Genomic DNA, 27,909 nt, shown 5'->3' with positions numbered 1-27,909 from the left:
GATGAGTGGCACCAACTTAGTTCTAACTTGCTTCATTTTAGGTGTACAAAGATCTTTTAGCTGTAAAAATCCATGTTCTAGACAGGTAAAATCGTTCCAATTATGAGGAGCACCTTTGTTTTCAGAAAGCTTTTAGTTTGTCCAAGTCTCAGTTGTACGTACTCCTGCTCTTGAAACCACAACGCAGGTAACAGTTCACACCTGCCTTGGGGATGTCAGTGCCGAGTATGTGGTAATCTTCAGTCTTTGCTCCAACACCTTCCCCTTCTTTTTTATTTTGATAGCAGAATATTTACCCTTCCGGTTGGCAATTTTTGCGGTACTCAGAGCCAAAAAGCTTAGCAGAGCCTGCTTTTCGGACAATTATAAGGTAATGAAAACAAGGTAAAAACAGTCCAGGAAGGGAATAAAGTGCACAGCAAGACAGAGGCAAGGAGTGCTGTGACCTACTCAGTTTTTGCAAACTTAAGGTATGCAATCCTATGTTAATAAGTGTCCCAGCTTCTTAACATCCCCATGGAAAAAAAAAATCAGTAACAATTAGAAAACAAGTTTTCTTTCCCATTTTGCCTTTGCACTTCACCATCTATTCTCTATTAACTGCTCTCTTCATTTGTTTGCTCAATCTTCTCTCTTGAGCAGATAAAAGGGTTTCATTAAAGCAAAGCCTAATGCTGTCAGTGGCAGGAGAGCTGCCAAACCTGGCGGTTTTAGTAAGTCTATTAAGCTGACCTAAGCATGCTAATACTTAATAAATTCCTTCTATTCACAGCAGTCCTTTGCAAATATTCCTTTATCTCATACGAAAAACTAAGTTATGCAATTCAAATAGGTAATAAAAGATCAGACCCCACACTCTACCTTATCTTTTTTTTTATATATATATACAGACATATAGATATTTCTGCCCTAAGAAAAGCAGCAGCATACTTTCAATCATAACCTCTGCTGTACTAGAAGCCCTTCTTGAGATTACAGAAAGGTCTAAAAACAGCTTCATGAAAGTATTCCATTTCAGAGATTATTAAGAAGGAACCAGTACTGGACAATCAAAACAGAACTTTTTTTCCAAGGATTTCCTGCCATAGCCCATTTGCAGAGCAGATGTTCTAAACCTATCTGAAGGACATGTGTTATATCCATCTAGTATAGTTTACCTCCGATTTATCCAGGGGTGGGGGGGATGGGGAAAACAGATTCTACAAATCACTGACATCTTCTGTCATTGCCATGGCACTTAATACGGTAGAAAATACTCTGAAGAATAACAAGTGACCTACATGAGAGTACTAATTGGCATCACCGCTTACCAGAGTAAAAGCCATTATCCTCCTTAATATCATCTGCCTTTCTTCAGGGCTCCACAGCTCCAGCTATTACTTCATGTTTAATTGAAACAAAGTTTTTAAGTAACAAAGCATTGAAAGTTCATCTTTTTCATAAGAGAACAAATCCGTAGCAGTAGAAGAGTTTCAGTTCAACAAAAATCTTGACCAAAAAAAAAAAAATCTATGAGGCTTCTAAAAGAAAAAACGAGAGTGCTCATGTCAAAAAGAGAAGACTGATCTTAATTCTTCTCTTCTGAAAGATTAATGTCATTGTTTAGGTAATGTAATAAATATGGGGGGGCGGAAGGGAGAGGGCACCACCTTGATGTCTAATATGAAACTTACTCAATAAGCAGCATGATTTATTTAAGTGCACATTTGCCTGAGAACTACTGTCAGGCAAATGCAGAAATGATGGTGGAGCAGTCCCACGGCATCACTTCTCCAGCCATTTCTATTAGGACTATAATAGAAAACATTGGCTAGCAACTGCTGAATGAATAGAAGTCCATTCTCCGTTTTCAAGTTTTGCAAAGGGTACTGGAGACCTTACTTGTTTTAGTTCATACAAAATTATCATACAGGTGGAAAAATAACAAAAGGACCATGGTTCTATGAATAGACAGGATCATATTTTAATTCAAAACCTAAACTGTCCCAATAAGAAAAAAAGCACCCATCTTTGTAAAGGTTTAGCAGAGGAAAACTAATCACGCACGTGCCTATTATTATATTTGGTGTAGAATTTATACACCAGCTACTCCAGTGAGGCTAACAACACATCAGCAACTTTGCACAGAAGTAGAATACCTACCGAGGAAAATAAACCAGCCTCCTCCATCGAGGCCTGTCTTTCTGCTTCCCCAAGGAAAGAGAAATTACGCTGAAGCCACCTACAGCAGGTGGCGATCGTGTGGCTTAGCCACAGCTGTGGTGAAGCCTTCAAATAAAGGACAGCTTGGCACTCAGACAGTGATGAATTAGGCTTCTTTACAATCAGCGGAGCATACCCCTAAGCAATTCTCCTCTGTGCTGCTTCATTAATTTATTTCATATCCTTGCAGGGCCAAACAGTGCTTACACTAGATAATGCAACAGCCTGCAGACCTCTTCTCACAGAGCTCAGTTCTGCTGTTCTACTGCATGGGAACACCCGCTTGACAGACAACAGAAAATACAGATGAGTTAGAGCATGAAGAAGCAAAGGAAATTCTCTCCTGTGAATAAATTTACTTTACGTAAGAGAAATATGGCAGCACTTTTTCTATTCGTTTTAAATAAACACTCTTAAAATCTCATCTGAATGATCCATTTGATGCTGATTAACACACCCATCTAAAGAAGGAGAAAGACTTCAATCATTCTGGCCCTAAATTCACATTTAGAGCTCAGTTTTATAGCGTAACACTTATTTTTTAAGCTTATAGGAAAAAAACCACAAATTAAGGGCTTTGACAAAAATCTAGTTTGCAACAGAAGGCTATGCAAATACCAAAAAGAAAAAAAAAAAACAAACAAAAACATGACAGAGAATAGCAATGTATTTTATAGATTCTTCTCTAGTGCCATCTTGCTACCAAATGATTCCCCTTTGGTAAAAACCTTAGCTAGGAAAGGAAAAGGACTGTGTGCAAAGGAACTTGTGACATCTGTCCTCCAACTTATGTCTGTATAAAAATGGTCAATTTTTAGTAACAAATACAATTACCTCTTAAAAACACATGTATTTGTAATTGAGGAAATTGATACTGTTCCAAAAATAAACGTGTAAAAAAAACTGCTATCATTTTTCCTTCAATTACTAGGTACCATCAACACATAAGGTTAAGAAAGCAATAAAACCGTTATTTCATAAGAAATTTATAGTATTTTTGCGCACGGCTGTTGATTTGTATAAGTGGACTTTATACTGCTAGGCAATGTGATTAATATACCAGAAAAGAAGGTAAAAAGTAGGTCAATGATATAGGACAATGGTTCTTCAACTCAACTCCCCTCCCTGCCTCCAACTTGACGCGTAACGTTCATTCCTTGTATTTTGGAGCACTAAATAACACTGTAACTAGACACAGAAGACAAGAATTATTAGACATTATCCACCCTTGATCTTTACACAAAATTCCCATGACATCTATAGAAATTCCACAGCTGCACAAAACAGAATAAGGTCCATGGCAAACACAGCTTTCAAGATTTGTTCTTCAATAAATATCACAAGCGTAAGAGAGACAGCAAATGTTAACATTTTATTTGTTTTGAACATATAAAGGTTATAACTCTCTGAAACAATTCTTTTAGAGCCATCTTGTGGGGAAAACAAGCAATTTAAAACAATACATGTACTCTAATTGGTTTTCTACCAAAATAAAAAAATCAGTGTTCAGTGTGATCTTCTAGTACTCTTTTAAAAAAATAGATGTCTCAGTCACACTGTAAACTTTATACAATATTGTTTAAATCACTGGAACATGAAGGAAGTGCCTTTATGAACAACCGTGTTAAAAGATTGGTTCTAGATAGAAAATATATATATATGATTAAGTTAAAGATGTCATTTTTCTGAAGAATGCTTTTAGGCCAGATTCCATTCAAACTCCACCCAACTGCAGCCCACAAAAAAAGCGCAAAAACCTAGAGAAGCTGAGGTTTCTTTCAGAGCTCGCTTGGCCAAATGAGTAAATCAGATGGAATTTTCAATCTAACTAAAATGGGGTAAAAAGCCCCCGAATAAATCTAAACATAGTAGTAGATTGAGCACTCGAAGCTGAAAAGCTTTTGTTCTTTAACATCTTTGGTATTTCCAATTTATTTAAAGTTTTGGTAATCTTCTGCTAATTCTGAAGGACTTTACACCAGTTGTTTATAAAGAACTCATTAAATGACAGTTTTCTGTTTGTATACACTTAAGTGAAGTACAGGGTTGGGCAGTCAATTTCAGAATAATCGAAAGTCATGATGCAGGCTTCAGCTACCTAGAGCAATCAAACATCAGCTGCTGCTTGATCTATGTTTCTTGTCTATGAAGCAAAGCACTTAAATTTTATCCTAGAGAACAAAAGCGCACATGTAGTCCATACATCTTACTCAGTTTTAACTTATGCCCTATTAAAATAGTTCGTTTACATAGAACATTAAAGCGTATCACATCACATTTCTCCAATATGTAATTATCTTCTATTAATACAAAAGTAAAACAGAATATCACAGAACACTTTTACGAAGTGCACAATCAAGAGGTGTCACAGAAATATGCACTTTTTGGAACTGTTACAATCAATGTATAGTATAGACTAGCCGACACCTCTGTTAATTTTTGGTTTTTTTTAAAATAAATAAGAGAATTTGACAACAAAAGGGTCCTATGGACCCAAAGCCTCTGACAGCTGTAACTAAACAGAAGATACTGACACCCAGATGTATAACCAGACAATTTTGCTAAGGCAAGTACGTCAATTCTTAATTTTACAGTTCTACCAAACTTTGAGTGAAAGAAGGTGTACATGTGCGCTTACAGCTTTCCGTCCTCCTTAAAGATGACAATGAGTTCTGCTTCCTCCACATCCTCTTTAAACTTTGGAAAGGAGCCCTGACTCAGGGGCACTCGCCTTAATGAGATTTTGAATTTCTTTGAATTTTGGATGTTCTTTATCAGCTACCAGCTGCAGCAATACAGCTTCACTAGTAGTAACTATAATTCCAGTACGAGCAAGACGCTGAAAGAGAAAAGAGCAGAGAGAGAATAACGTGAGATATTTGCAAATGTGAATGAGTATACATTTTGTATAAAAGACAGATGGTATTTTTAAAAACATCTCCTACTAACAAAAGTATTGCTAATTCCATTCCAGCATTTCTTAGCGGTGCCATTTATAAAGCTAGGATGCAAAGTGACTGGTTTTAGACTTTACGGAGGAAAAAGGCTGCCCTGGATTACAAATAAGGCTTCCTACTTGGACTGGATTCTTTTCCCATGTCCGATTTAATACGCACAAGACCCACCCCCTCTTGTATTAACAACCCTTTCCCCTTGGTCCCAAGGACAGGTTTCTTCACACTCATGCAGATTTGAAAGGCCTGGGGAAAAAGAAAATAGCAAGGTTCAAGCTAAAAGGCATTAAGCAAGAAACTTAATTGTAACAATTTCTCTTTCAGGGCTTGTTACGTACTAGCGCTTCGGTCTTTGGACTACACAGTGCACTAGTACTAATAATCTCAAGAGACAGAACGAAAAACTCTTCTACAGACCTTATAAATCATACTGGCACAACAGCAGCTCCTTTTAACCAACATCTCTTACAGCCTCAGTAACTCCCAAGTTAGTTCTCACAGGCTACAGAATAAAAAGCGTCGCTGCACAGAAAGCAAAACTGAAAGAGGTCTGCTAGATCTTGTAAGTGTGCAACTGAACACAGCAATGCTCCACGTAGCACAAGCCACAGGACTTATTGCAAAGTTTTTTGACTTTTAAGACCGTGGTTGTTGCCTACGTAGCGAGGTTATCTTTAAGTAAAGGCTGACCACCCCTGCCCCTCATCAGCTTCCCAGCAATCACATAGTAAAACTCTTTGGCAGTAAAACTCTTCACGAATCCAGCTTTTCCTCCGTCACCCTCTACTCAGCTGCATGCTCCACCAAATCTAATGGGGTCCTGAATGAGCCAAGAAAGGGCAAGAGGCAGAAAATATAGATATGTACGCCTTCAGACAGATTTCAATGGTAATTACTAAAGGAAAGGGAAGCTCCAAACTTTCTAGGGCAGACATAGACCACTGCTATTTAGTTGTTCAATTACAAAGCAATTGATGGGGGAAAGTTATTAATTTTAGGGGACCAGTAAAGTATATGTAACTACAGTCTATATAATGATAAACTAACTAGGCTAGGTTTACTCAAGTCAATGCTCCTTTGCTTGCAATAATGGCAGCAAGCCTTGCGATATTCTTAAGTTGAAATAAAGCAGATAGCTTCCCCAGCTCTCCTACTCTGTACAATGACACATTTGTTTAAACCACATACATATACAAAAGAGAAAAATAGGAAAATCAAAATGAAACATTATGGCGATGTTTTCAAGAGGTACTTCTCCAGGAATACAAGGTTTTTGCTTTTAACTAGTATGGATGAAAGAAAAAATCAAACTATTAAAGAACCTTGCCTTCTGAAAAATGTTGATTGAAAAAAGAGAATGTCTTCTCTTTAGAAGCAAAATATACCATAACATGTCAAAGAGGCTGGCATTGGCTTATACCCTACTTCTAGGACTAAGTATAATTTATATAGTTTTGGGATTAGTAGGAATGAAGAGATGCATGTGCTAAGCATACTGGATGATGTTCAAGGAAAGGAAAAGTTTTCTTAGAATATGGTCTTTCAGATGAAGAAAAGCAGCAAGCATATGTTGCATCCACACCGCAGGAACAAGTAGAACAGATGAAGAACAGAAAAGACTAGATTTCTATTACACTGAACCAACTGCTTGCAGACACAGTGTAAGTGATAATCAAAGGTACAGAGACGTACACAATAAGGCAAACAGATTTCAGTTTTTCTGTGTTTGTTTTGTCTACTACTGCTGCTGCACCACATTGACTTGGGAAGTCCATGATTTCAGTCATTCCTGCACTCTGTGTGTGCCACTATACTTTACATGGCAGATGAAATTAAGCTTCCACTTAATCAAAGTCGTGGATTTCATCAAACACTGTATGTTGGTGATTTCCCTTTAGCCTTTAATTCTCTTACTCATGAGAAACAGAAGAAATTAAAAGTCTTCTCCAAATCTATGAAAAAGGTATAAAATGCTGTAGTTGAGGCAAAAATTGCAATACTTAATGTATATATCAGTTTTCGATTTCCAGCAGTGATGCCTGTAGGCAAGTTAGAGTACAGTATCAAAAAACTGTTTGCATGAATTTGCTACCACATAGTTGTACATGCTTTTAAATCTTCTTGTTACATTTATCTCCACTTTCTCAATATTTAGTTAGACTAAGATCCTGGGGGGGCGGAGAGGGGAGGAGGGGAAGTCTTTAGTATAATCACAGTGTCTTCAGATTAAGCTTTAATTTGCACTGATGAGGAAAAGCAGAGGGAGGGACAGACGTACAAGAAGGAGCTTTGAACAGGATCACTTACTATATTCCATTGCATTTCGAGGAATTTCAACAGTAGAACAAATACTGTTTGGAACAACAAAATCAAAAGCTTTATAGCACTTTTACTCTGCTGTACAGATAGCACTCCATGAGAAAATATCCTAAAATGCTAATGGTTATACAGAGTAACTTAAATTGCATGAAAACAATCACTTTTAAAATCCAAGTGTCCCAAACTGGATTCCACATATTAAATCATAATTTAGGGAGGAAAAATAAGGCAGTAATCCTTCTCCATCCCGGAAGCTATTCTGAGAATCAGAGCATTCACCTCTTCTCAAGTCTACATTTGTCCACTGCTTACTGTTCTTAGAAATTCCTTGTTAGCTTACAATAAGTAGGGAAATTAACATACAGACCCAAGGTGGAGAAAGCCTTGACTAAGAAACTTGCCTCAAGAGCAAACATTCTGTCCATCATACTTCTTGATGAGGTGGCATCAGCTACGATATGAACTTCGAGACCTCTGCCGATTAATTCCAATGCTGTTTGCTGGATGCAGACATGAGTCTACAGGGGAGAAATCAAAGGCAAAAAACCCACCAACAAACCATTATTATAAAACATGAGTAGCACAATGCCAAATTAGAGTACCTCATTAATTAGGGTTCAAACACGTGTTTTTCTACCCTTGACATTCCTAGCGAACTCAATGTGCGTTTTAAATGCCAACCAAGCTTGGTACAAGAGCCTGTAGTTTACAAATCTCTCATTTCGGATTTTATTATGAGGGAATATCAAAGACAAGTAACACAAGAATAATTTAATCTGTAGAGGATACCTGAGTCCTAAGCAATATAAATTGTCTTTTTTTTTTAATTACAGAAAGCAATGCTTAATACTATTGTGGGCCAACAGACATTACCATAAAACAGTACAAGAATGGCAAGGCACGTACTTCTACTCCAAACAGGACAACGCTGCGGACTCCAGGGATCTCTGCTAATGCTGCTTCGACTTCTGGCAATACCATTGAAAATTTTGTTTTGGGAAGCACAAGTTTAGCTCCTGTTAAATCAATTTCTTGCACAGTGCTGCCAAGACCTTTGGGATACTGTTCAGTTACAATAACTGGAATTCCTAAGAGCCGTGCACCTTGGAGCTGCAACAGGGCAGGGAGGAAAGCATACCAGAAAAGAAATTATTAAAGAATGATAACAGCAAAGACATTGTTATTACCTGAAACTGAATAACCAGTAAACTGGCTATGTGTAAAATAATAATCTACATGTGAGATCAAAACTCATTACAAGGAAAAAAGCAAAAACCATACCAGTCGTTGGCCCACGCTGATGATATCACCAAAGTACTTGATGGCAGGCCGGAATCGCTCTTGCATATCACAACAGAAAAACACAGTGCTTGAGGGTGTCAGGTTGCCCAGAGTAGTCATCTGAAAAACAAAATAAAGATAATGTTTTCCGTGGCAGTGAAGATCCTTTCAGAAAAGCGGCAGAATGAGAAAGAGTCTGCAACGCCTCTGCCAAGTAACAGCTTTACGTTACTTTAAGTCAAAATAGGAGAAAGGTTTTTCAAGCCTGATTTTGTATGTTTCTAAATTCAAATGAACAGCTGATAGTGAGCAGTATAGTACAGTCATCAATAGGTAATCAAGATTTTATTAGGTGGGAGACACAAGTCAATGTAAATGTACATGGAAACTTCTGAACCCTGAACGGGGGCGGAGGAGCATACTGCCTAAAGTACTGTTTAAAAAAAAAAAAGGTACCAACAGCAAAATTACATTCCTCAAATTAATTTTTAAATCCACAACTCTTGGAACTGACATAAAATCAGCATAAATTAAAGTTAAAAAAAAGTCAGGCTTCCACTTGCTTTCAATACTGTATATATACATATTTTCAATAGTTTAATTGTGCAGTCAGTTTGTTCTGTCTTTGCTTTGTTTTAGCACAAGTCTGATGAAACTCCAAAGGCTAGAACGAAAGCAGAGAAGCTTGTCAGTATTATGACCAGAAACTAGAAATGAATGCATTTTAATGATAAAAATAACATCCCAGAGTTTCCCCTCGTACAGGCTACTGAGTGGGGTAGAAGGGAGGGGTAAGAAAAAAGAAATCAAAGATTGCATTTTCTCACACTTTGAAAGAGTGCTTTGTATTTGTATGAAATTACTTGCACTACCTGCAGAAGCAAAGGAAAAGGCTTCAGCTGGAGGCTACAGGGAAAGAAAGCAGCTACATACTATCATTTAGTTGTTACGGCAACTCAAAAGAAATTGCATCCATTCAGGAGCTTTTCAGCAAACTGATAAATCAAATTGAATAAACTGCTTCTGTGAAGTAGCCATTAATTGTATACACTTCATTTTCCGCAAACTGACATTGCGATGTTTTAAACTAAAACAAAATTACAAAATCTGTAAAATAGTATATTCTGGAAGAGCAGGGATGTATTGGGTTTACGTGGCAAGGTTTTGCTAGCGGGAGGAGGCTGCAGGGGGTGGCTTTTGTGAGAAGATGCCAGAAGCTGCCCAATGTGGGACAGAGCCAGTGCTGGCCGGCTCCAAGACGGATCTGCTGCTGACCAAAGCTGAGCCCATCAGCATTGCTGGTGGCACCTCTGTGAGAACATATTTAAGAAAGGGTAAAAAAACCACTGTGCAACAGCAGCTGGGAGAGAGGAGTGAGAACACGCGAGAGAAACAACTCTGCAGGCACCAAGGTCAGTAAGAAGGAGAGGGAGGAGATGCTCCTGCCACCGGAGCAGGGGTTCCCTTGCAGCCCGTAGAGGTCCATAGTGGAGCAGATATCCACCTGCAGCCCGTGAAGGACCCCATGCCGGAGGAGGTGGATGCACCTGAAGGAGACTGTGACCCCATGGAGACCCCATGCTGGAGCAGGCTCCTGGCAGACCCTGTGGCCCCATGGAGAGGAGCCCACGCTGGAGCAGATCTTCTGGCAGGACTTGTGACTCCGCAGAGGACCCACACTGGAGCAGTTTGTGAAGGACTGCAGCCTGTGGGAAGGACCCACAGTGGAGAAATTCATGAAGGACTATCTCCCGTGGGAGGGACCCCGTGCTGGGGCAGGGGAAGAGTGTGAGGAGGAAGGAGTGGCAGAGATGAAGTGTTATAAACTGACCGCAACACCCGCCCTGTGCCGCTTGCGGGGAGGAGGTAGAGAAGTCGGAAGTGAAGCTGAGCCTGGGAAGAAGGGAGGGGTGGAGGGAAGATGTTTTTACATTTGTTCTTATTTCTCATTATTCTACTCTGTTATTGATTGGCAATAAATTAAATTAATTTCCCAAGTCGAGTCTGTTTTGCCTGTGACGATAACTGGTAAGTGATCACCCTGCCCTTATCTTCACCCATGAGCTTTTTGTCATATTTTCTTTCCCTGCCCTGTTGGGGGCGGGGGGAGTGATGGAGCAGCTTGGTGGGCACCTCACAGCCAGCCAAGGTCAACTCACCACAAGGGAATCACGAATCCTTAAATATTAGTCCCAAACCTTCCACTGATTCACCACGTCTCCCAAGTAAAACTTTTGATGTCAATTTCCAAGGCTAAAAAACTACAGTAATGACCACGCCCAACCATACAGAATGGCCTCTTCAAACTGTTGTCAAAATTACTTGTGCATTATAATTGTAAATGCTAAATTCCCACACCTCTCAGATTCAGTACACCACCACTGCCAAAACAGCGAACGTTCATAATCGCAGTTCCTCCAGTCCTCATGGGCAAAACGGCAACGCTATTAACACAAGCAGTTACGAAGATCAATGCAGTAATGACCATGAAGCAGATGCTCTAACACTGGACCCATTGATGCCACAGGAAGACAGAAGAGCATCACAATAGCCATCAGGGAAATCTTTTTCACTAGGAAGGTACAACTGCACTGAAACAGGCTACCACGGGTGGTGGAATCTCCATCCTTGGAGGTTTTCAGCATTCAGCAAAGCGACAGCTGATTTGATCAAGAATTGGCTTTGCATAGGAGTTAGGGAAGGCAGCCTCTAGATACCTCTCCCAAACGACACTTCTGCAATTCTACACCATGTAATAAAAAAGGTCTGGGACCAAGAATGCTTGAAAATAAAATTAAGTATTGAATAACTGCCTTGTTCTTGAACATCATCCATCTACGTGCTTGAACAACGCAGAAGCCAGCTGGTGGGAAGTACTAACATACAATTCAACACCACAGCAAGCACCTACCATGACTCATTTTACTCTGGCACTTACTACCATCAGAGCAGTCAATCATGACATTTAACTTTCCTACCACTCAGCAGCAAAAATCGAGTAATTGGAATAGGCAATATTTATAAGCGTGTCTCCTACTCAGAAAATGTGCCATTTTGTCTTGGCATTTATATGACAAGTAAAGACCATTATCTTCTTCTATAAATCATTCACCACTTCAATTTTTTTAAGATAATTTTGAACTACTGCAAACCATCATGGATTGTAGAGTGATCTACATGGAGTTAAGTCTACTGCCTTAGTATACACCTTCCTATGCCAAGGCAGTGGATGGCACTACCATCCTTAGCAGAGGAACAAGTATGAATAGACTAGGAAGGCCTTCAAGAAGCTGCATAGTCTGCCTCTACAGAAGGATCAACCAAACGCAAATATTCTTCACAGGTACCTACCTGGTCTGACCAGAGCTCTGTAAATTGCAATGCGCAACTTACAGAGCTCCTATACAATCCATCCCACAGCGCTGTTATCTTTACCTTGCAGTGTTTTCTCACCACAGCTCCTTTGTCGCCTTTTAAGAGCATTATTTCCAGTTCTGTCCATGGTGGACTTGAAACGCAAGAGCATTACCATCCTTCATATGCATAACCATGCGCAAACAACTCAGATCCAGTCTCCCTTTAGTCCTTCCCCTCCCCTCCCTTATTCTAAAATATATCTAATACTTTCAATCTTTCCTCCTACAACTCAAATAATTTTCATTGCCCTCCCTGGGGTGCTTTTCAAATTGCAGTCTACAGTGAGGCACCCAAAACTGCTGTAACAGTAGTATTGCTCTGCCCATAATACTTCTCAGCACTAGTAGAGCCTCAGAGAAGATCGGTCAATTCACAGCCCTTGCAGGCCCTGTTCAATTTGTACTTTCCAGCACACTATTTGCTGTTGTCATAATTGATGATATTGAGACTTCTGAGATGCATTTTAACCTCAAAATCATCCCTTGCACTCTCCCTCATCTTTTATTTGCGCAGTTGATTACTTCTACCTTAGGGTAGGAATTATTTCTACCTTCGTTGCTTCCATTTTGAACTGCATCTTGTTTCACCTTGTTACTCCAACTTGTCATGAAAAGCCTGAATTCCGCCCCCTCAGATGGTTGCAGCTCCTCCCAGATGGGCTGCTTCTGCAAAAACAGTATTTGTCCTAAGTTTCGGCAATGACACGGATGACGGAACATTTACAAACAGTGGATTCGCAACAGATCTTACAGAGCCCAATTCAATATTATTCTGATTTGACAGTGAAGCACAGAGGAAAACCGACTGCCTTTCCAGCCAGGGAGCATCCTCAATACAGACGTCCACTGAATCCATGATCTCATGCATTTATGACAACCATCACAGGGAGCTGAAGCAAAAGCCTTATATCTGCTTTCCTCTATTATCAAGTTGGTTTAATATGATTTAATTTATGCTTTCAGTTTAATACCAGCAGCACTCTAAAATAAAGTTGGGTCAACGATATATTTGCTAAAGAAAAGCTTTTACAAAATCCAACACAAATCCTATATTGATTTTCATATTTATTTCTAATAAAGTTGCAGTTTGAATCAAACCATGCAACACGTGGCAGAACAAGAAGAAACCAGAAAAAATAGATAGCAAGATCAAAAAATCAACACTTGCTGGTGTTACTTGGAATAGCAGATGTGGGAAGGACAGAGTGCAGCAGAATGTAGTTTGAAATTAAGTTTCATAAATAGTAGCTAACGCAGTCCATAAACAAATCCACACAAGTATCTGCTACGTATAAAGAAAAGCTTCCATTTACTGGTTCTTCAATGTGCCGCCTAAGTCCTACCGCTCGCTCGCTCTCAAAGCCGTCCTCCCCTTCCACGGCCACACCGTGCCAGGGACATGGGACACCTCCACCTCACACATCCCCTGAGAGTGAAAACCAGGACCGCTCGCATGCTCCAGCACCGCACCCCGCCAGAGAGCTGGGGTGGGGGCAAACCCACAGCCAAACGTCAAACCGTGGGCCGGCACGCCAGCACCCCTTTGCTTTCACCCCGAGGAGGGGCAGGCTGGGCAAGGATGGTGAGCCACCGCAGCCACACGGCACCCGTGCGATTCCACCCCGAATAGAACACCTACTCGGCCACGGTATCATTCAACAACCTAAATTTAAAGGCAAAGAAACCCCCCAAAAACCACCACCCAAATCACCTGAAGTTTCCCCACAGAGTATATAAGCTTTTCCATTTGTTTCGCTTCACCCCTCTCAGTTAGTCACCGGGACTTTCCTCCCCCCAGCTGGAAGTTATCCACAGCACAAACAGAATAGGTACGTCAGATGGACACGTAACCTGATGCAGCTCTTTCACCCAGCTAGAGAAGTCATCTCTAGGACCTTGTCCAGACCAGGATTTAAAGGTATGCTGTCACGAGTTACATACAGCTTTAAATCCTACTCTAGAAAAGGCCTAGGTGGGAAAGGACAGGTGTTTTTTCACATCTATTTCATCTCTGCTGATTATTATTAATCATACAAAATGTGACTGTGATGAAGTACTGTAATTACAGAATCAGCTTTACGAAAATATTCAGATATACTGGCTCTTTATCTGTACTTTCCCTGTTCAAACTTCAGAGAACCATTACACATACAAAATGCAATTTTTCCCCAGTATTTGTAATGAACAAGAAAATGGAAGCAGATAAATAATCCCATGTAACATCACTAGTCACCTCATAAATCTCTTGCCAAGATTACCCACTAAAAGGATGAGCAGAGGACCTCGCAGCCTTGGTATTCTAAGGACGGCATAAAAAGACAACAATGAAAAGATGCTGACTATCATATTTTCTTCTCCTTTATTTCTAAAAGGAAATCTGTAAGATTCAGTTTTAGTTTGCTGATTACCTTTCAAAGGAAAAAAAAAAAAAGAAGAAATTCAGTTTAATGTATTTCAAGGGAAAAATAGGTTACAAGTGTTTCAACTTAGGAATACAAACATTTATTTTATGCTAAGCCAAAGTGCAGCCTTTTATATGCAACTCAGCATTTAAAAAGGACAGGTTTAGTTAGATAAGCACATGATGTTCGTATAATTAAGACAATACAAAATTCTTCACCAAAATCCGAGATGATCAAAATGCTTGCTGCAGAGTAAAGATACACAAACAAGGAGTCCAGATTTGAAGAAACCTCCCTTCCAGTATTTTCAGTCCTTTTTTTCCCTTAAGGTTCCAAGTGCTGCTTCCCCCCCAATTTATTTATTTAGAAACACTGTATTTAATTGTAGCACTAATGTTCAGAATGTATAATTGCACCTTTTTTTGAAAAAAAAAAAAAGCAAACAACTCCCTTCACCTGACTCATATCCTGCAATCCTGCAATTTATGCTTTGCCTTTTCCTGAAGTTCAGAAAATGGACTTAGGCTCCTGAGTTAATGTTACTTCTACTTCCAAAGCATCTGAACGTAGCAATATTAGACATGTGTAAAAAGAGTGAAAATCTGTGTATAAATAGTTCTATTTTATTTACCTTATCTTTCAGCAACAAATAAGTATCATTCTGCAAGCAGCTTTCTGCAAGAAAGATACACCTGAGACTTCAACATGTCTTCTTAGAAAACACCCTGAAGTAGGGGTCCTTCACGCAATGATTTCAATAATAATCTTACCCTTTCAGCTCTAGCATCTTAAGGTTACAAGTTTGTAAATGCAGAGCACAAGAACTGCTGAAGAGAAGTCACCTTGAAGTTATGACAGCGACAGTGAAACAGCCTGTCTCGGGCACATATTCGAATGCTGCCTGAACTCCTCTATTACACGGCTGTAATGAGCATAGCTGTCTTGTCTTCTGATACCTCCAAAGTGTTTTTCCTGACTGCCTCTCTCCTCCAAAAGCAGGTACAACAGTTACAGCAAAACACAATAGTTTTAGTAGCGCTATTTAACTGCATTTAGAGTTAGAAGAGGTTAAAGTGGTCCTGCATTCCCCCACCCCAACTATATTATTCTGTTAAAACTTTTAAAACACATAAAATCCATGAAGAGCAGACGGCTGCTTTCTGCTAGCACTCAGTCCCTCAAGCTGCAAGCAAATGCCCTCCTCACCAGTCGGGAGAGGCCAAAGGAGAAGTCCCTCCTCGCTGCAAGTCTGTGGTTGAGGAGTTTGAGGAGCGGCGGCCAGGCTGAACATCGGGGTTTACTGCACCCCACCAGCCTGCCTAACGCTGGGTGGCCATTAAAAGTTCAAGAGGCTGTTTTGCGCCAGGACAGCTAAACCAAACAAATGTACATACACAAGCACTGTACAAAGGCACAAATACGACTGGAGAGCAAATGCCCCTGTACAGATCGAGCCTTGAACTGAGCTGCGTGGAACGGCTTTCCGAGGGCAGCATATGGTGATTTCTCTGTGAGATTACTGCCCCCCTCAACGGCAGGGACAGGAAATTGAAACAGCCCGGTCAAACACCATTTGGTGCTGACATTTCTTGAGCTCCTGCAACAAAAGGCATCCTTCCATGACAGGTCTGTGCAGGAATCGAAACGGGAGGATATCCTTCTGGAGCGCACGGGCACTACCACCCGAGGGGTTAAAATGCCACCCATAACTAAACGCATACATGTATTTTGTACGCACATAAAAATAGTGAAATTATTGTCTAAGGATACAGATGCTAGTATCTGTGAATCTCAATTTTAACCCAAATATATCTTTCCAAATATGCAAGTCTAATCACATCAGTGAGCAAAGGCTGTCCCTCTTGAAAAACACGTTCAAAATGGTCTTTCAACTGACTATGCCACATGCAGAGTTGACAAACCTATGTCATGGGTAACTGCAGATAAAACATCGGGGCGGGGAGAAAAGAGCACACAATAGTGACAGTGCATGAATCAACATACAAAAAGTATAATCTTCCCATCAGTAAATCCTAAAGGTCTTAAAAAGCACAGCTGTGACTGTATCAGACCAAATGTTCCCCAAACGAGTGATCTCTGAGCACCTGCCGGTGGCTTAAGGCAAGCTGACCAGCATCATTGCAATGCCTCCAGCTCATTCTCAGCTGCTGAGGCACGTCAAGGAGGCAACTAAAATAATACAAAAGTACCATCCTTTTCACTTCAACAGTTGCTGTTGTCACAGAATTGCAATAGTATTGGTGAAAGCAGCTAGTCAGTTAGGCAATTAATGCATTAACAAAAGAAGCGAAACTTCTTTTCATGGTTCATCCTGGATCCCTGCAGTCAGTTAAAGCTGCATAGTGCATCTGCACCCTGGGAATGATGCATCCTTCCATGTCTCAACACTGACCTTTTACACCAAGATGTATGTCCTGCTACGAATGCTCGGGCTGCATTTACAGTTTCAGTGCAGAAGCCATCTGCAAGAGAGTCTTTGCAGAGCAGTGATCTGCACGCACAAGTAAGAAACAAAATTCTGACCTGCACCACTATTACATGCCAAATCACACAAATTCTGTTTTTAAAATCCTTGCTTGAATTAACACCCGTACCAACTCTTTTTGCAAGTTGGAGTGACTGTCCTTTCCAGTTTCTCTGGCTGGACCCCCATCCATTCTGTTTCCAACACACAAAGGAGAAAGGTTTTAAACTGAACACGATGAGTGATGAATGACAAAATGAATAATAAATGACAAAATAAGTTATTAAACTAGTTTTGTCTTCGTAACCACTCTTTCCATACATAGGGTTAAGGAAAGGACAAAAGACTCCAAAGGCATCCTTGACGTACAGTCTAAGCAAACAGGCCACCTTGAGAGTTTATGGGTTCAAGACACTACAATTAAGTGACGCTTACAAACAGCACGAATTAGGCTGTTTCTGGAAACATAAAGAGAAAACGAGCAATGTTTCAGTTGTTATGATATCACTTTCAACTTACTATTAATGTTGGCTCGACAAACTAAAACTTAAATTATAAATTAAGAAGAATGTTCTGAATCAAAACAATAACTATCTGTTTTGTTTTTTTAAAAAAAAGTTGACTTCTTTGATGCTGGAGAAAGGAAAAGGCAGTTTTCCCCTCGAGTGCAACTATTACAGCACGACTGGCGCGAATCTCCAGTGTGCATAAAGATATCTTAGTATGAAACACACGTACTGTATCTGTCTGGCAGTCTGGTTTCCTGGTTCATGGCCGCAAAACTAGTGAGTTATGAACCCGTAAATCTGAAAGAGCTTTTTGGGGCAAGAAGTGATACAGAAATCCCAGGGACCTATGAGCCACGAGACCGAGCTTTGGCAGAGCCCTCTTTACCGGCACCCTCTGAGCTTCCACCTAGCAGCATTACCTCGGGTTAAGGCTGGGTAGCACCAGCCGCCCGTTTTAGAGGAGAAGTATTGATTATTTCAGCCACCAGGCTATTCTCCCATCCGTGGGGCCAAGTAAGTTCCGCCTGGCTGAAGGCAAAGCCGGGTTACCAAACGCATGTGCGCGGAGCGCACCTGCCTCCCCACCTTAGTAAAACAAAAAGTTTCCACGGAGAAGTAAGTCCAGGCGGGCTTGCGGGGCTCTGCCCAGGGCTCCGGCCCGCTCCGGGCTCCCCCGGCCGCCGCCCCCGCAGCTCGCTGCCGCTTCTCCCCGGAAGGGTGCGGGGGAGGCCGGGCAGCCGCAGCCGGCGGCGGGACGGGGCTGCCCGCCCGCACACGCACCTGTGGCGGCCGGCGCTGCCCCGCCGTCGGGTCTCACCTGTATCTGCAGCGGCACTAGGCGCACCTTGCAGCGCTCGCTGACCAGGAAGCCCTTGGGCAGGTCTATGTACTGGCTCCACTCGTCGGCGAAGAGCTGCACCACGAACTTGCGGTGCATGTCTATCTGGTCCCCGTAGAGGCTGAGGAACTTCTGGATCAGCAGCTCGTAGCCGGCGCCGTGGGGCACGCTGGAGGGCCGCGCGAAGACGGAGAAGCAGAAGAGGACGGGCACCGAGCCGCCGCCCGCCGGCGAGCAGCCCCCGCCGCCCGGAGCAGCGGCCGCCTCCGCCGCCGCCGCCATCTTCCGGGGCAGCCGCGCCGAGCCCAGCCAGCTCCCTGCGCCCCGCGCCGCCGCTCCTCCTCCTGCCGCCTCCTCCCCCCGGCCGGGCGGGCGGCGCCGGAGGCCCCCAATCCCGGCTGCGGCTGCTCCTGCTCCTCCTCCGCGCCATGGGGCCCGGCCCTGCCCCGCGAGCCCTCGGGGGTGGGTGCGCCGCCCGGGCGCCTCGGCCGGACGCGCACCGGCTTTCCCGCCGCCGCCGCCGCCGCTCGTCCTCGGGGGGCCGGTGCCTCCCCCTCAGGGGGGCGGCGGGAGGAGCAGCCCCTCACCCAAGCGTTTGCCCTCGTCCGGGCCGACGGGGAGAGCCCAGGTCCCCCGGAGAGGGGCAGGCGGCGGGAGGCAAGGGCACCTCCCGCTGGGGCGGCCCCGTGGGGGCCGGCAGGCAGCTCGTCCCTCGCCGGGGCGCACCCCACCGCCGCCGAGCTGGCGGCAGAGCCCGCTGCAGTGAAGGGGAGGGGGCGTGGGGCCGGGAGCCGCGGCGCCCCGTCGGGCGGGCGCGGCGGCGGGGAGCGGCGAGCCGAGCGGGGAGGGCAGCCCCGGCGGCGCGGCGGGCAGGGAGGAGGGGGGCAGGGCGGGCAGCCGGCAGGGCTGCCGGGCGCCGTGCCCGTGCGCGGCGTCCCCGCGGAGCTGGGGACGGACCTGTTGATAGGGCTTGAAAAACGCCCGGTTTCTTTCAAGCGTCAACCAGCCCGAGCTTGGATCTAGATGGGGAACAATTGTTCGCTCCCCCGGTACCGAAACCGGTTGTTGAGTTTAACAGGAGGCTTTCTTCAGAAATGTCAGTTTCTGAACAGCGGGAGGTACCTGAGCTGCTGCGCGCCGAGGCTCTGCACCTGCAATTGCATCCGCGGATGAGGAGAAGTGAGCAGGATGCAATGCATCCCCACATTACAGCCTTCCCAGCTTCGTGTACTCTACAAAATTTCCAGATTCATTAACCCTTCCCCTCCACCCCCCAAGAGTGATTGGCAGCTGGAAATGTTGCCCGTATTTTTGCCGTAATTACCAGATTTTCTGTTGCACTTCAGTGTGCTTGGGGGAAAGGATCTGAGTGTTGTGTTACACTCGTAGAAAGAAAATACTCTCCATTAAAACCAAATGGATGTTTTCACGTGCTATCCAATGCAGTGGCACCACCGTCAAGGTTAATGGATGTCTGCCTGGCTAAATACCAACAAGCTGAAGCTCGAAGTTGTTCTCGTGCTTTACTGATGTCGGAAATCTGGAGCCGTCATGTTAAAATGACAGTATTCTATTTTCCCTAGATTTTTTTTTTTTTCCAGAAAATACATTGCTGGTATGAATTGATTTAAAAATTGCAAGCGTAAGGACCCTTTCACAATTATATATTTACACACTCATATACTCACTAGTCACTGAAGCAGCCTGAAGTAATTATTTTATACACTACCCAAGAAGCAAATGTGCAATGGCTTCTGCACGTTACAGGGAAAACATGCAAATTTTACCATGTCTAAGCAGAAATTACACAAAGTAAGGTTTTAAAAGGATTCAACTGCAAGTCTAAAATATACATTGATTCTGCCTTTCTTTTACTGCCAGTGAATCCAGTGGATTCATATAGAGTGTGCGCCTTCTTTCTGAAGGAGGTAGTGTCAATCTGTTTGTATTCAGTTTAACTGAACACATCTCTCTGATGAAAAAAATACTTTAAAGAGTGAAGATGCAAGAGATCCTGTCTGTCTGGGTTCTGTTTAAACATTTGATCCTGTCCTGTGTGTGACAATATTTAGCTGGGAAAAAAAGCAATTTTCACATCTAGAAATAGATATATAAGAGCGTTCAGTGAAGTATATACAACTCTATTCCACCTGCCAGCTGTAAAAATATCCAGCAGCCAGGGTTCAGGGCTTATTTTAATTATTTGTCCATGCTTACTGGTCTGCTGATTTAATTTATGAATACAGCCAGTCATTAATGGTGTTACAGTAGAGGCATACAGGGTGAACAATTTTATGGCCCTGTCATTAGCTGACTTGAATCAGTTCCAGTTTTCCAAAAGAAAAGGTGACAAATTGAATACTCAGTGAATTCTATTTACTTTCTGTGACTCAAATTGGTTTCCAGTTCCTAATTTGTACTTTATTTTAATTGAGCGCAGTTCTAAAATTCAATGTATTTTTAAAACATAGCATGGGTAGTGGTTTTGTTGATTAATGATGTCTTAAATGGGCTTCCTTTTTCCATTATAGCAAGATAGGGCTATCTGTATTAACAAAATACGCCATAGCAAGTTCTTACCTTTCTACAATTGCTGTCTGCAATGAATACATTTGAATACAAATTACTCAGTTATTATGCAGAATATATAACTGATATTTTGGTAAGCTGGCCAGATTCAAGCTTGTTTAAATAACAGAAAAATTTTTGCTGACAGGGTTAGATTTATGCAATGGCAAGGAAGCAGTGCTCAGATTCATCCAAAATCTGGACAAGGAGGGGCTCCTCTGCTGCAGCTGACCATGCCCCCCTCTATCTCAAGTCAAGGAACAAGCCGGGAGATGGACCCAGACATGCAGAGCGGGGGCTTTCCTCCCTCCGTCCCTCCCTCCCTCCCTCCCTCCCTCCCTGTCCAAGGTCTCGCAGGCAGAGGAGCACAACCACCAGATCCCTGCGCACAGATGAAGGTAAAGGCTGATAGCAGCTTGCTTTACCATGCAGCCCATCTGTCCTTACCAAGTGACACCTAACCTTGGCCTTTATCTGCATCTTAACTCTGCTCATATCATACTATACCACCTTGGATCTTTTTGCATTTCGAATTCTCTCTCTTCTCCCAGCAACTCCACAGTCAGTCTTTTCACATGTAGTTTAATTTTTCTTCTGAAAGCACTTTTTGAGTAGCTGCCTGTGCTTGGATGGTACTGTCCCATAGAGGAAGACACTTCTGATGGCAGCAGATCTCAGACTTTGAATTTTTCCTTCAGTTTTCAAAGTATCACCCTGAGACACAAACTCAGGAAGGGACACTTTCCAAGCATCACCAGCTGGATGACATTTCTTGTGTCTTTTAATCATACAGCTCCTGTGGCAGTGGCAGATCAGGCTGCTTTTAAGTTGCAGAGGTACGGCACCATCACAAATATGAGGCTCTAGCCCACCTAGAAAATCCAGCATAGCATTTTTTGCTTCACTGAAAGAAGAGAGGGTATGATGCGCTATACAGGGAAAATGTCCAATGATCGGCATTACATTGGCCAAAACCAAAGATGTACTTTTTACCCAGTTTGAACAACAGAAGTGTGTAAGAGCATCTGTAACACATCTCTCTGGCACTTCACATTGCAAATAATGTATGATCGGTCCTCATACGCAATAAAGAAAAATACAACTTCTACTAGAAAGTCAGTGCTACTGATCTCCAACCATGGTTTTTTAAGACGCTGCCAATCTCACACTTACAAGCTCAGCATGTGACAAAGTCATAAAAATGAGGATATAATCACACCGAATACGCCTCTTGGGTGGTACATATGACAACACGCTATAAAGAAATTCATTGAAAACTACGGAAGCATCAAAGATTTTAAGTGAAGGCCAAATTTCCTTAGCCCAATTCTGAAACATTTCTGTCTATATGAAGTCTTCCAACTAAAAAGTCCACTGCTCAGACACTGCTCAGGCTCTGCCTGCCACATGGGACCTTCCTCTCCTGCAGCAGAACTGAACAAGGTCATCTGATCTGTAGCTTCTGGAAAGCATTTTTTTGTTTGTTCATTTTCAGCAGTTAAGGAGCACTTCCATTAAGAGCGAGGATGGATAAGGTGAAGGAGATGGAAGCTCATGCTATGTCCACTTCAAAAATAGAGGCATGCGTTAAGTTTCAGATCGAAGGTCAGAATTCAGGGCATTAAAATGTGAACTTCTTAGTATGTAAAGAGAAAAGAATTTACATTTTTGTAAGACGAAACCAGTTCAGTATTCTAACTTTTGGATGAAAGTTTATCAGTTTCTCAATTCAAAGTTTCAGAAGTATATTTTCTGCCTGATTCGTTTTATTTATTTCAGTCTGCCTGAAAGCCATCTTCTGCAGAATAAAACACAATGCTGAACTGAATCTACTAAAATTATACACTCCCCAAAGTACTCTGTTGAAAATTACAGTAAAATCATGTATAGAGTAGGCCCTAGAGAAAAAATATTTACTGCTCTGGTGACGCTTTCTCTGTCAGTGAGAAAAATGTGAATGGTGAGGCATGTCCTGCAGTTAACAGTTTCATGCTTTGAAAGTCCAAAGTGGGCAGGTAGCTTTAAAATCGGAGAGAGCTGACAGATTTCTTATAGTTCAAAATCCTCTTTGGCATAGCAACTGCCTGAAATTTACATAATATCTGCAATAGGAAGGAAGTCAAGGAAAAGGGAACAGCCATACTACTATACTTCATAAACTGGCATGCATAAATACACTGCCTTTCTGTGCAGTTTCATTGATTTTCTACCATTTCAGTGTTACTCAGTTCCCTGTGATATTTCAGAATTATTCTCATCTCACGTCCAAATTACTGCTTTTATTCCCTCTGAGGGCATGTCACAGATTACAGTGTTAAAGCAAAATAGCTTTGCCACAAAAGCCTTTGTTGGATCTCGCATCTTGTCCCGCAAACCTGTATTAGCTACTTTGTTCTAGCAATGTAACCACATTATCACGCAGCTCAGCACAGATAGCTTATTTTTGCCATCCTGGCTTTGCAGCGCCAGTTGAACTCTCTGTTGACTTTAATATATCTGGCTAGATTTGCATTGTATTTTAAAACTACCCTTGACACTGGGCTTAGAGCCAGATTTACTTGCTATCTATGCTACATACCTGAGATAATGTCCGTTGCGCTGCCTCTGTAGTAATTCTGCTGATACTGCTGGGGCGAGGACTTTGCAGGTATGTACTTTGCACTTCAGAATCGTGCCAGCTGCAATGTGGACTTGCCTCAGCACCTCATACTTGGCACAGCCATTTCCATTTATCTCATCTGCACGAACATTGCATTAGCATCGCACAAAATCCTTTCTGAGAGATGTCTGTATTTCAGCTGCAGTGACCTATAATGGGAACCTGTGTATGGAGCGGTGGATTCTTTGGGCATTCTGGATGTCAAACTGACCCTGAGATCAGACAACCCAAGCGTTGCCCATATGTGAGCTAATTAGCTTACAACTGTGTTGATGCTGTATGTTTGAATGACAAACAAGTTTTTGCAGCAGTATGGATGGAAATAGGTGTGACTGGCAAAGAGCTCCTGCAATTTACTGGAAGAATAAAGTACCCTTCACCTGGGTGGTTTTGCTTCCTTGCAAGGTTTGGAAATGAGTTGATACTGGTAGTGTTTTTACTTTTACTTCTAATGTCATCTGCCCATGTCGCCCCTTTTATCAAGAATTATCAGACTGTTTTATTTCTTTATTTTTAAGATTGCCCACTACACAATGATACCTCAAAGTAAAAAGTGCATGATTGGGACAAATCTCTGTCCACCATCTGATTTTGCAGCTTGCTAGGTGTTTTAAAGCTCCACTGTTAATAATCAATTCAATGCCATGTCACTTAGGCTGTATTTTGATATCCTAATTCCTTTCATGTATAACAGCAGTTGCAACAGGATAGTAAAGTATGACAATAGTAATAACCATATTGATAAAATATATAAATATAAAAGATAAAATATACATATATAAAAAAAGAGCTTACTGAATAATCATATGATTGTTTTCACTGTAATATGTGAAAATAAAATGTCTTAGATCTTTTTTCAGATGTGGTAGCCCTCGCATTTCTACCAGTATGAATAATTACTGGCATTAAATGTGGTATGGTAATTCTGTTAAAGAACATTTTTAATGATCTGATTATCTTTTACCTTAATCTGAATCACAAAGTACAACAGACAAAGTTGTCAACATTTACCAATTATTTCTTCAAGATCAAGCATTGCACCCATATCTTTTCAGGGCACAGAATTACTTGGAATTACACCCGCTGTTGGTCCAAAATTTCAGTTAAGTTTCCTTTTGAGACAGGTTTATTACCAAAAATTTTTTTAAAATGTTAATGTAAATGTACAAACATACACTTTGCCAGTCAGACAGAATCTCACCAAATAGGAGGGGGCTTTTTTCATCCCCTGGCTTCAAGCCAGCTAATGACAGTGGTAGAGATGTTGAGTTGTACCTGGTAGAATCCATTTTGTTGGCTGAAGGTTGATGAGCCTGAAAACTTACAGCATCTCCTTTATGATATAATTGATGTGCACCTCTTGCAGTCACTCTTCCATCATCTTAGGTTTTGTGAGTTATTTAAAGTTTCTACTTAATTTTTGCTTCAAATCAATAAGCTTTGGTCACATGGGACACGAGTTGCCATGGTGAAGATAGTTTTGAGTGTTGTCTGTACTGTGCCTTTTGCTTGACCCACAGCTTATTTTTATATCTTTGATGACTTGCACATTTTTGGATCAAATAAGCATTAGTCACAAGCTGCTCTTGAAAGAATTCTCTATGCAAGTCCTTCTTAGGATTGTGTAGTTTCTCTCCAGATCAGCAGAACTCTTCTAGTTCCTTTAATCCTGTCGTATATTCAGAAGTCACTTCATTTGTTTTTTGTTTTTTTTTTTTGTTTATAAGGCAGAAATGTTTTATAAACAGTTGCATTTGGGGGATCTATAGAGTTTCCACAATCTCAACAAACCTTTTGTGCTCATACTTGGAAGAGTTCATACACTGCCTAGCAGGCAATATCTTTTCATGTAGTCACATGTCTAAAGTGGCACCTTTTTCTCTTCATTCATGCTGTTAGCAGTTATGGACCTTTCCGGTTTGTCTAATTGGTTGGACAAATATCTAGGGAGCTATCAGAGAAGTCTAGGTTCCCCAAGTAACCATTTTTTTCAAAGTTTGAACATTTTTTTCTCCTGCAAATGAGCTGTTTATTCACAAATGAATGGCTGCCAGTTCAGCTTGCTTCCCAGTTTTGTTGCCATCTCTGCCGTTACACTCTGCTTCGTTGACTTTCATGCTTTGGCATCCTGTCTCTGTCCCCAGCCATCGTGGCTTTTGCTTTTTCGCACAATAGCTGTAATAAATGTATACGTGTGTGTTCATATTACTAACATCTCATAGTACACACTTGATGTAATTTTATATATATAGCTGCTGATTGTAGCTGTGGTAGGATGGGCAAGATTTTCTGAGCAGTCATTTGTGTGGAGTGTGCGAGCCTTGAGTGTATGGAAGTTCACTGGTGACTCGCAGGGCTGCTAAAGCATCACCCTGGAGGAAGGGCTTCCCCTGGCAGGAGGAAGGATTGCAGAGAGAGCAGGTCACATTTAGGGGTGGAAGAGAAGAGTTATGGTGAGATGCTTGGTTCCTTGCAGAAGGACCGGCCTCTCCCCATCAGTACACTGTGGTAGCCTTTTCCACACTGGAAGATGTTTATTGTGCTCAAGGACTTTTTGGTAGGATGTGACATTTCTTCCACAAATAGGAGTAGTTCAATTTTTTGAACTGTACTGTCTGGTTTGTTCTTTGTAACTGATGTGCATGGAATCACAAATGCTATTCATTTTCTCAGACGATCACTATTTTATTATGTTAAGACCGACTTTGCTTCTAATTGTAAACTGTACGACCTTTTTATAATAACTAAAGCAGTAGTTTACATGTAATGATAAAAAAGGAAAGCATTTGATGCATTTTAATAGTCAGGACAATAAAACACTTCTTCAGCTATTGAAGATGAGTTGAAATCATCCCTGTTGTCACATTCTGAGAATGGAACTGAGCTTGTAATAACTGTCCTTTTTCTCTTGGGTTTTACATAGCTCTTCTTACACAGTTCCTTGGAGACATTAAAAGCAGCCCATGGCAATATTTAAATTAAAAGAAGCCTCGAGGAATAGTAACTAGCATTATTTTTCTTAATGCACCTGTCTTTATGGGCTGCAAAACCCCCTGAGCTGTCTGTTTCAGGATCCTAGAAATAACGTATGTGAAGGGTTTGCTCTGTACAAGTGGGCTATTCCACCAGGGTTGGGATCAGCGAGTACCTGTCTGGGCTCGGTGATACCCGCAGCATAGCTCAAAGGCCTGAGGTTGGAAGCAGCTGCCTGGCAAAGGCGGGAAGGGCCCTGGCGAGGCACCCCGCAGCTCGTGCCCCGCAGCCTGGTGCCGGCCCCGGCGGCTGCAGCGTGCCAGGGCTGGCGGCAGCTCGGGCAGCCAGACCCCAGGGGGCAGCTTGCAGAGCCTGTTGGTGCACGCGGGGTTTTGACACGAGGCCTGTAATTGCGTAGCACGAAGTATGAAGCCTAGCTTTGGCAGATACACCACCAGCTGCAAACGTTAGCCTTTAACCTTTAAAAATACGAATAGATTACTTAGAGCTAAACTCTGTAGTGTTAATTTAAATACAACCGAATTCTTGCCCTCTCCGCTCCTTTCTCCGTGTGAATAGCTACCTGAATCAACAAGGTGCTTCTATCACATTTTGCCTTTGCATTTTCTTTTGACATGCTTTCCTCCTTGGCATGCTTTCTGACCTACATTGGAAAGTGTAGTTCCACTCTTATGAGGTGTATCAGCAAACTGTAACACAGAGGAAACTAGTAAAGATTTTTAAGGAGAAAAGAAATATCTTCTGTCTACTCTTTCACTGTCAGCATTCATCTCCATTGTATCTATTTTTAAATCAATCACCCCAGTCCTCAGTTTCCCAGTTCTAAATATTTTATTTTGAGGATGTAATTTACTAACTCAAGAGCTCTTTCAAAAGCTTTCTAACTTGATTACTGTCATTTGGAACATCTGCCTGACAAACTTCTGCATTAGCAGCTACTGAATGAAATGTGGTTTTCATTCCTCAAGAGATTCATATGTTTAATTCCAGGAATCCTTAATCCATGAGTGATTTTGCATTAGCTAAAGAATTATCCCTTGCCTCCTGTTTCCTTAAAATTAACTACTACTTTTTTTTTTATTTTATTTAAATGGAAGAACAGAGCATAGGAGAAAGAAGAGCTCAAAGCCCAGATATTTTTAGCTAGAAGCTATTGTCAGTATCTTTGAGAAACCAGAATGAATAGCCTCATCATCACTCCAGGTCTGGCGACACCTGCACAATTAATAGATTATATTCATAACAGTGAAGCTGAGTGGCAATTGACCCATTTTGCAAACAA

At 41.9% G+C, this 27,909-nt stretch overlaps 1 protein-coding gene across 1 annotated transcript; it reads right to left on the bottom strand.

Annotated features, from left to right (window-relative positions):
* Window positions 1-3,555: 3,555 nt before the first annotated feature.
* On the bottom strand, window positions 3,556-18,708 carry ISOC1 (isochorismatase domain containing 1). Its single transcript, XM_075136571.1, has 5 exons — window positions 18,386-18,708; window positions 8,757-8,876; window positions 8,382-8,585; window positions 7,877-7,993; window positions 3,556-5,041 (listed from the first exon to the last, which is right to left on the bottom strand). Exons 1-5 carry the CDS (start codon window positions 18,686-18,688, stop codon window positions 4,895-4,897), a joined length of 891 nt encoding a protein of 296 aa, XP_074992672.1. The 5' UTR covers window positions 18,689-18,708; the 3' UTR covers window positions 3,556-4,894.
* Between the last annotated feature and the right edge of the window lie 9,201 nt (window positions 18,709-27,909).

The sequence above is a fragment of the Calonectris borealis genome, chromosome Z (genome assembly GCF_964195595.1).
Source record: "Calonectris borealis chromosome Z, bCalBor7.hap1.2, whole genome shotgun sequence".
Taxonomy (NCBI): Eukaryota; Metazoa; Chordata; class Aves; order Procellariiformes; family Procellariidae; genus Calonectris; species Calonectris borealis.
The sequence above is the reverse complement of the archived record's forward strand: the minus strand, read 5'-3'. Positions and strand labels throughout refer to the sequence as shown.

Excerpts from the sequence above, each read along its gene's own strand:
- ISOC1 (XM_075136571.1), bottom strand. The coding sequence starts at position 18,688 with ATGGCGGCGGCGGCGGAGGCGGCCGCTGCTCCGGGCGGCGGGGGCTGC. Across the intron at positions 7,994-8,381 it reads TTGTCCTGTTTGGAGTAGAA|ACTCATGTCTGCATCCAGCA; the intron begins GTACGTGCCTTG and ends TCTCCCCTGTAG. Across the intron at positions 5,042-7,876 it reads ACAGAATGTTTGCTCTTGAG|CGTCTTGCTCGTACTGGAAT; the intron begins GCAAGTTTCTTA and ends TTTCTCTTTCAG.